Source organism: Sipha flava, unplaced genomic scaffold (genome assembly GCF_003268045.1).
Source record: "Sipha flava isolate LNK unplaced genomic scaffold, YSA_version1 45_pilon_pilon, whole genome shotgun sequence".
Classification (NCBI taxonomy): Eukaryota; Metazoa; Arthropoda; class Insecta; order Hemiptera; family Aphididae; genus Sipha; species Sipha flava.
This window is the reverse complement of record NW_020273227.1, coordinates 562673-573042: the sequence shown is the minus strand read 5'-3', so window position 1 is coordinate 573042 and position 10370 is coordinate 562673. Positions and strand designations below refer to the sequence as shown.

The following is a 10370-nucleotide window of genomic DNA, read 5'->3' as shown; positions in this document are numbered from 1 at the left end:
ATCCATAGTTTTAACACCATAACGAGACACGAAAATGACGAGAAAAATGATGATATTGTAATAAAATTTTTAGTACGTTCAATATTGTATCTCAGATTTATTATTATAGTAGTAAAAGAATCTTAATATTTATTGCGTTAAATCGTGCACGCACATTTATGATCAACGGTAAGTTAAGTTGTTGGTAATAGACGATGCCCAATTTTATTTATTTTCATCATATTACCTACTGCACATTTGGCATTATACATACATAATACTTAGGAAAAGCTCATATTAAGAATATTGCCGAGTGATTTTTGGCATTTTGCAGAATACCGGATTATTCATATTACCAGTAACATATATAATTATAAGATACATCTTGCTTTTATTTTAATTCATGCAATAATTAAAAAAAAGAATCAGAAACGAAAAGAAAGATGGATGCAAAAAAATATTTTTAAAAACTGTAGTGTTCATATATTATATAGTATATTTAATCGATGCTGTCAGTGGCATGCCCAGAGGAGGATAGGGTTAATCCCCTGCATTGGACCAAGACAATTTTATTATATATATTTATAGTATTTGATAATTTGATATTATTTATTTTTACAATTTCATAGTTTTACTTGTGTAATGTCTAACTAGCAGCTTATAAGTGCCTAAAACCATAGGCGTAACTTGGAAATTTATAAAGGGAGCGAAAATAAAATTACATATCTAACGAAAAAGGTGTCCGAAGCTGAATGCCGCTTTACTACTTACATATTATTATATAAAATTATTAATTTTCTAACATTATGTTGGACAAGCAAAAATTTAAAATGAAGTTTAAAAAAAAAAAAAATGTTATATGAGTAGTAATAGCTATAACTATAGCTATAGCTATAGCTATAATCAGCTGTTTTTTACTTATTTTAAAACAAGGTATGTTAAATATCAGAGGGGGCACTCCTCCTCCTAATTTATTCTAAGGACCCATTGACCCCCTCCCATTTACGCCTATGCTAAGACCTATCGTTTCCTAATGCCCTTAGATTTTTGCTTATTAGGGTCCTATAGTAATCCTTTCTTCCTACTTCTTGGAACCACCCCCACTTTAAGATCCTGGTCATGCTACTGGTGTCTAGAGTGGATCAAGTTTAAATTACGACCTTAGGTCTTAAGAATTTAGCGAACAATTTAACAATTTTATTCGGATGTCGTCTAAACTCTGAATTAAAATTTATACCACAATATTTTTTTAAATAATTGACAACAAAAATACACATTACAACAACACATTAATGTTATTATTAAGATAATTAAATACATGCAGTGCTCGACTTGAAGGGGGACGCAGGGGGACGGAGTACCCCTTCTAATTTTTAGAAATTTTAGCGTCCCCCTACTATTAATACGTTATAATTATAACGCTTAACAAGTTTTGGGGACGCAATTTTTTTTTAAGCAAACAGTCCCCCTTTAATTTGGCCAAATCAAGCACTGAATACATGACTTTTGAACAAAAACGGCAAAATCGAGCCCTCAACCCACTCATAAATGGTTCTAGATTATTTATTAGGTGTTTGCCCCTATACTCCAATTGTTCATTAGTCACTATGGATCACGATTAAAGTTTTTAAAATTTATCTTTAATTGTGCTAGAGACATATCATATCAGTAATGTGCATATTATGTGTGCCGCAGCATAAGCAACCGGATGTGTACAATATTTTTGTTTTTCTTTAATTTCACGGTAACACTGAGCGTAGTTCAACTCAAATTACCGTACTCCCATAAGAGCCGGAGTAATTTTTGTATCGGTGTCCATTCTGATTCTTTTCTGTGATGTTATTCTATTCGACCGTGGTTAGGTGTTGAACAAAAACGTCGGTCGATATGACGTGATAACAGCTACGCGCGGAGATAACCGTATCCATCACGGAAATGCTTCAACGTTATCTGTACGCGATGCGTTTGTTGTAAGAATATCCGTCCGGACACACCTTGCATCGGTTGCATCACCTGCACGATTATGTAGATGTCGTACGCTTATCGCGTCACAACGACCTATGCACACCACCGTAGAGATACTAGAAACCAGATACCGATCATAGTATTGGCGAACTGCTTCAGCGGCACCGACGTGTTAGTACGTCGTCGAACGTCGCGATCCGTTCGGTTGATTGGGCGACGTATCGTCCCTGTGAGTACACCGACGGTTTTTCCCGGAACCAGTGAGCTGCGCGAATGCCCATGCCAACCGTCTGGGAATCGTTCTACGACTAGGACGTTTCGAGTGGCGCGAGTGCACTCGATCGAGAGTCGTTCTCCAACACGTCAAAACGCCCCGTCTGGATCAAGGGTAAGTTTCGTGAACGGATGCCGCCTTGAATAATTTCGGTAATGTATCGCGTTGATTCGTAAATCAAAGTTATTGCGGAAAAACGACGACATGTAAAAATGTAAAATGCAAATTATTTTTAGACAAATCATGAGGAACAAAAAAGACCTTCATCTTGCGACATGCATGGAAGAGTTGCAGATCAAGACCAAAGTGCCTGATAAGTTAAAGAATTTGAAATTGCATGTGTACGTACTGTTTGCACTTCGTGAATAAGTATTTATTTGACACATCAATGTTTCAATGATTTGCTTTCTTCATAGATTAAATCAAAAAGCCAAAATCATATTTGATGCGGCTATGGAGGCAAACAATGAAAATGATGAAGAAACTGTGTATATTTATCTAATGAAGTATTGTGAAATAGTTCAAATCATGAAAAATAATTTTATAGACGATACAGACTACATAGTTAAAATGAATAGTAGTAGTTTAAGAAAATCAATGCAAATGTTGAGCCATGTTAAAATGAGTTTGGAAAATAGGTACGAATCTAACTCTATTTCTTATTGTATAAGAAGATGCTTTTTATTTAAGCATTAAGTATATCTAAATACACTCAGACTGTAAATTAAATAAATTAATCATTACAATAATATTGGTAAAACATATTTGAAGGTCAGGAAGAAGGTATAATTTTATAAGCTTTACCTTTAGTTTTATTGAGTAAGGATATCTATTCTATATTTGCTATCTTATGACTATGTTGGTAATTAAAAATATGTTTTGTGGTAAACATTTTTCTAAGGATTAATTTATCCAAAATTATGTCGTAAGTATATTAAAGTAAAATTTTAAAATCTAATTGGACTGATTAATGAATAGCAGGCTTTAGAATTTAAAGCTTTTATTAACTTTTTTAAATATATATTGAATTAGTTGCGTGATGATATGGGTAATCGAGAAGCGGTCGCCTCATAGTTTTTTGGGAGGTGGGTGGGCAAGGCCGCATCTAAAAATTTTTTTTTGGGAAGGGTCCAAAACATGTATATTGTAATTTTATTAAATTAAGATTTTAACTTTTGATATTTGGTTGAAAATAAGATAGAAAAAGATTTAATTTTCTTTTATTAAAATTAATATCATATTTTTATATGATATTATGATATAAAATTTAAAGCAGTCAATGATTAATTGGAGCTTAAGTCATTTTTGACTGAAAATATTTATGTTGTAAATAAATAAGTATTTTAATCATTCGTAAAATATTGAAGAAATTTCGGAGAGAGGGGAGGTCAAGACATCCTGGACCCCCCCAAATACAGTCATATGGGTGGGGGTCGACAAAACGTACTTGTCTCTGAAAATTGTTAAGTTTGCCATGCCACTGTGTTGAATCTAGCAGCAAAGTTCTTTAATAATGTATGTATTATGTCACGTTAAAATTTTATTTTTGTATATTTTCTTCTATGTAAAATTACAGATAATCACTAAACAGCTACTGTCAATTGTTTTTCTGAAAAAGGAGAAGGGATTGTAAAAATTATGGTCACTGAATTTGAAGAAACAAACTTTATTTTTCATTTTTTATTTTAAATAAAGATATCAATACTTATGTATAATCAATAACTATTTTATCTGTTTATGAAATAGCTTGAGTAAATTTGTTTAGATTTTTTTATTTAAATCTTTAAAATTTGAAATAAACATATAATGGCATTCGAGTTTGTAAATTATAATTTTAATGTAATGATATTAATTAATAATTGTATGATAATTTCTTTGGAATGTCTAGAAGTAATGACTATGTATCATCCACTTTTATAAAGTATATTCTATGTCGGATGTTATAAATTATGTTCTAAAATTTATTTATATTACTTAACATTAATTTTTATTTATTAATACTGTTTTTTAATTTAGGTATAAAGAAAAAAGAGAACAAGAAGATAATAATCCAAAAATATATTCAAAGCAAAATGGCTCACATTCAAATGAGAAAAAAAAACTTTTTGAGTTTGAAAGTACAATAACTAATGAAAACCTATTATTTCTACTGAATAATACAAACAGAGAAAAGATTTGTTTACTTGATACAAGACCAGCAGATATTTTTCATAAATTCAAAATTATTGCCTGTGATGTAATAAATATACCAAAAGAAAACTTAGTTCCTGGGTGAGATTTCAATATATGTTTTTATGATATAACATCATTAATATTCTATTACATTCCAGATTAACAGCTGAAATGTTAACGAAAACTATAAAAGAACCATTTAGAGAAAAATGGATGATGAGACATAAATATGATTATATTGTAATACTAGATCAAGGAACAGAAGATATAGAGGATGATCCAAAATTGATTAATCTTAGAAATGCATTACTTAAATGGGATATAACACGAAATAATAGCAAAAAAGTAAAGTTTCTCAAAGGTGGTTATGAAGATTTTAATCATGTATGTCCATGGGAAACTACTCAACATCAAACAATAAAATCAAATATGGATGTTGAACCTCTTTCAGTTACTGAATTAGATCCAGAACCTGAATATGAGGAACCTGAAAGTAATAAATATCAAATTATATATTTGTTAATAAACATTTAATGATATTTATTATTATTAGACAAACAAGTTCAATATCCATCTTTGGATGGTTTACATAATATGACCAAATACAGACTAAAACCAACTGTTAATAATGATTTACCAGATAATAAATCTAAGTTAAATCATATTAATAATTATTCTAGTGAAGAAGAACTAGATACTCAAGAATTAGCGCAAATTGAACCACCAATGTTTGACAGATCTACTAAAGTAATACAATCATCAACTAAACAGAAATAGTAATAATAAATTATATAATTTTATTATTTTTTCATTTTTTACAGCCACATGACAAAATTAATCAATTTACTAAGCCTGAAATTATCAAACCTTTATATAAAATAAATGATGAATTAGATGATGAAAATAATGAAGTATGGCTCCCATTGCTTTAAAATAAATGTAAGAAGTTATCAATTAATGAATTATATATGTATTTATTTCTATAGTTACCATATCATATCGAAGAAGTAGAAAATAGAAGATTATCATTAGAAAATAATATTTTAGAAGATAATGATTCTTACACTCCTGAATATATAAATCAGGTATTATAATTGTTTTTAATAATATTATAATATTGGGTTCTGTTATAAAAGCTTTCCAAATATGGCTATACAGTAATGATAATATACAGTATTTAGAGGGTATGGTAGAGAGGAGTCACATGGATAAATGAAAACATTATGTTTAAACTTGAATTTATTTTTTATTTAACCTATGTTAAATACATTTGGTAATTTTTGAAATTATCAGGACTTTACATTTAAAGTCTTTGTTTTTTTGGTTTGAAATTATTTTTCTTACTTCACTTCAAAATTTTTTTGAATATATAATATCCTGGAAGTTAATGTTTCCCTGCTCGCTATAGTTCAGGAGAATATCAACTACTTATATAAATCTATAATAGTCCACACATTATTTATTAAATTAATATTATTTGTTATCTTTAATCTACATACAATATATTGCTTACATCCCTATGCCTTTACTTTTGGTATATCCAAATTTTCAGGAGAATGAGCATGGTTAATTGAGGTTCTACTTTATAACCTTAAAAATTAAAAAACTGCAATATAAATGTAACAACTTTTTACACTCCAATACTACGTTGTAAATTGATACTTTCTCCATAGTCAGTAAATGTAATTCTGAGCTAATAACATAAATGTATTATTATTATTTAAGTATAAAATATAAAAACCAAGATTTAATAACAATTAAAATGAAATAGGTCATTAAAATTCAAACTGTAAAAAATAAAATCGTCATAGTATTTCACAATATAAAACAAATCCAGTTTTAAATATTTATAATAAAATAATCAATAGTATGCTTAGAAGACAAAATTTAAATGTAATTGTTCAATTATAAAACTGAATGCATAAACATTTTTCCTGAAATGCATTTTCTATTATCAAAGTTTAATTATTTTATTGTTTAATTTTTATAGACAAGAAATTCACATTCAATTCCTCTTATAGATCGTTCTACTAAACCATTAGATGATTTATTAATTGTTTCAAGAACGGAGATTACGGTAAGATTATTTTCATATTCTACACATTTATATAGTTATTTAGTTATTATATACCACAGGGCCGTCTTAAGGCCAGGATGAGTGAGGCTCACACCCCAGACCCAGTGCCTTAGTCTTCTCATTTGAGCACTTGAAAAGTCCTAAGTTTTCTTTAAATGCAAAGGTACATATATTACTAAGTTGAAATTTTTATTTAAAAATATTATATTATTAATTAAATGCATCAAATAATATATTTGTACAGATAATACTAAACCAAGGCGTAAATAAAGATTATTTGTTGGGGAGTTTAATATATTTAATTAATAATTATTTTAACTTTAGGATTACCGATTAAAATCTGTAAAGGCAGTGATAATGCAACTTAAAGGAATAAATGAAGTATTAATAGAAGTAATTGAATCTACATAAATACTGACGGTTAAAAGTGAAGCTATTTCTCTTATTGAATTTTAAATGCCTTACAAATTTACAGGTAGTTCTGTAATATGGTATTGTTTATTAATTAATATTAATAAAATAAGTACGTCTCTGTAAAATCGAAGCATTTCAATTGATTTTGCTATAAACAATTTTTATATGAGAATTGAGTAAATGAATTTAATGAAGTAAATAAAAATCTAAACATACTTGTAAACAAATCAATATAACACCTGAATTTAAGTCTAAAATAAGTAATTTAAAGAAATCAATATTTAATTATGAAAGTTCTCTTGTATAATATTCAACAAATGAAAAAGAATCTTTTGTCAGTAATTTTTTTTTTTTTATCAATATTAGATCAATCAATTGTATCTATAAATCAAAGATCCGCCCAATGGAATCGTTTTCACAACTATTTTGAATTTCTCTTTGATATTGATAATTTTTCTACTGTTGATTCAGATACATTAATAAAGAATTACCATGATCTACAAATTGATGAAAACATGAAAATAAGTGATACTGAATCTTATGATGCTTTGCCTTTTTTCAGAAATAACTTAAAAAGGTTCTTCACTACTCTTCAAGTTTTACAAAATATCCTTAGGAATAGTGTTGGTGATGTTTATGCTAATGTCGTTATAGCTAATAGGTAAAAATTCTTAATGATAGCTAACTTACATTAATTTATTTTTAAATGTGGGTGGTTACGAGATTGTAATTGCCTTTATGTGGAATCATCAAATATTTTTTGTTTACCCCATTAAAAGAGTTGTCCTAGGCGCCCCACATATTGTAGGGACGGCCCTGATATACTACATTCTAAAAAAAAGAAAAAAAAAAGAAGTTCGTATAATAAATAAACTATATTTTATAAAATAATACTAATTTTTATCTATTTATTTGTTTTTGATTTTACACTTTAGAGTGGAGATGGATTACGGGGCTTACTAAATTTAGGAAATACATGTTACATGAATTCAATTCTTCAATGCTTGAGTAGCACTGAAGATCTTGTTAAATACTTCATAAATATTTATAGTAAATCCATCAATTATAAAAGTATAACAAAAGGCTTAGTTGCCAAAGAATTTAGTAATGTCATTAAAAATTTATGGTTACAATCTGACAGGAGTTTTCAGTGTCAGAAATTTAAGGTTAGTAAATTCATATATAATTGAACATTTTTTAAACTATATATATTATAATATGTACTTAAAAATATTAAAATGTATTTATTTATGTTTAAAATAATATACTTTAAAATTAAGTGAATTTTTTAGATAATATTATATTTTCATAATCATGGTTATTGTAATAAATTCAAAATAATAACTATTTATCAAAATATTTACAATCTTAAATGTTATTAAATTGCATTTTATAGAGTTCTTAAAATAATCTTTAAAAATATTACAGGATACAATTGGAGATTTCAAAGAAATGTTTAAACATTATGATCAACAAGATTCACATGAATTTTTAACAATTCTTTTAGATTGGCTTCATGATGATTTAAATCAAGTAATAAATTAATATACACATTTGTTAACTATTAATCTTGTATTATGCTGTTGAATATTTAATTATTCAATTTTGTTCAATTTAATTTTCTTACTTCATCTAAAGCTTAATTTACATTTTGTGCTTTATTTTTTTTAGCCTGAAGACAATAGAATTATTTTAGGAGCTTCAAAGGAAACAGGTGAAGAAGATTGGGGACATTGGACTAAGGCAAATAATTCTATCATTCAACAACTTTTTTATGGCCAGCAAAAATCAACAGTATCTTGTGATACATGTTCTGAAAAATCAGTAACTTTTGAACCATTTTCAAGTCTCAGTCTACCATTACCATCAGAGGGGAAAAAATGTACACTTTCCGTAAGTACAACTACAATGTGTTAAATTGTCTTGATAGATAATATATTAGAGTGTATGCATTAAATGAAATAATTTTCAAAATATTTGTTTCTTTAATACATTTTTTTTTTAGTCATTAAAAAAAACAATTTTTACCAAAAAGAAAATATTAACTATTTTCAAAATATATGTGTCATATTTTAAGTTTAATAATTTCTTCTTAATTTTATATATTTTTTTAAATATTTTAGAGGGAACTTATAACATGAATGTATAAAAATGTGTATTTGTGTATTTCCATAGGAAGAAATTTAGATGCCTAGTGTACATATTTAATGGATAAGTGGAACAATAAGAGATAATAGAACGATAATGTGAGGAGTAGTATTGGTGTAGCGTTGATAGTGAACAATATGAGAGAAAATAGACTGAGATAGTTTGAGCATGTGATGAGGTGAGAGAAAACTTAAACAATGAGAGTGGTTATAAAAATGAATGTTGAAAGGAAACAAGAGTAATACCAAAAAAGAGTTAGTTGGATACGATTGAAAACAATATGAAGACTGTTGGTGTGTGCGTAAAGAATGCAGAAAATTGAGGCAAATGGTGATTTAGGACAAGGATGGCTGACCCTGAATAGTTTAGAGAAAGGCAAAGGATAAGAAAAATTGTACAAATTTAATCAATTTAAAAGGAAACTATTTTATAACTTTGTTTGATTAAGAATATGTTGTCATTTTTAGTAAAATTATTTTATTTTAAATGAAATAAAAAATATAAAAATGTTGAAATATCCTCATTTTATTCTTGATTTTTAATTCTATCTAACATTTTTAATAATCCAATCAACATAATGGCTATTTAAAAAACATATTTTAAGTTAAACTGATAATTTTTTAATAGTTATAAAGGCATTTTTGAATATGTAAGAGAACCATATTTTTAGTAGATATTCTACAGCAATTTAAAATTATAAAATTACGTTTTATTTTACTATTAAGAGTATTTTGGTGTTTATTTTAGGATTGTCTACAGTTATACTTGAATGGTGAATCAATATGTGGTTGGCATTGTCCTAAATGTAAACGTACTAGAGATGCTACCAAAAAATTAGATATTATGAGATTGCCACCATATTTAATTATACATCTAAAAAGGTATTTTATTTATTTTTATTTTTATTTATAATTAATCTATATATTAAATATAATATTTTTTCAGATTTTCAAGCAATGGTTATAAAAAAAATTCAGATGTTGAATTTCCTAAAACTGACCTAGATATGTCAAACTTCATAAATGGTATAGAACACAGAAATCGGAAGTATTATTTATATGGTGTATCAAACCATTCTGGATCTCTCGATGGTGGACATTACACTGCTAATTGTCTTAAAAAATCAAAAAACAAGTAATTGAAAGTTAACCTAATATAATGTATATCAGAACAAAATAATTGTATTGAGTATATCTAATATTTACTTTTTCCAGATGGTATAAATTTGATGATGTTCGGGTGTATGGAATTGATCCTTCAATGATTTGTTCTTCTGAAGCATACATTTTATTTTACTGTCGAAAACATTAATTATTAAAAATTAAAAATGGTTTACGTAAA

General features: G+C 27.3%; 1 protein-coding gene across 1 annotated transcript; it reads left to right on the top strand.

The window, feature by feature from the left end:
- The first annotated feature begins 1893 nt into the window (after positions 1-1893).
- Positions 1894-10370, top strand: LOC112689643 (ubiquitin carboxyl-terminal hydrolase 8-like). The gene is made up of 15 exons (XM_025563448.1): positions 1894-2332; positions 2455-2559; positions 2635-2856; positions 4235-4489; positions 4549-4883; positions 4944-5137; positions 5212-5301; positions 5377-5475; positions 6381-6467; positions 7817-8047; positions 8310-8414; positions 8553-8774; positions 9777-9910; positions 9975-10163; positions 10244-10370. The coding sequence occupies exons 2-15, from the start codon at positions 2462-2464 to the stop codon at positions 10338-10340; spliced, it is 2358 nt and encodes a 785-aa protein (XP_025419233.1). The 5' UTR covers positions 1894-2332; positions 2455-2461; the 3' UTR covers positions 10341-10370.

Bases quoted from the DNA above. Each gene is read 5' to 3' on its own strand.
- LOC112689643 (XM_025563448.1), top strand. From the start codon at position 2,462: ATGAGGAACAAAAAAGACCTTCATCTTGCGACATGCATGGAAGAGTTG. The intron at 5,138-5,211 runs GTAATACAATCA...CATTTTTTACAG, and splicing joins TGTTTGACAGATCTACTAAA to CCACATGACAAAATTAATCA. The intron at 5,302-5,376 runs GTATGGCTCCCA...TTATTTCTATAG, and splicing joins TAGATGATGAAAATAATGAA to TTACCATATCATATCGAAGA.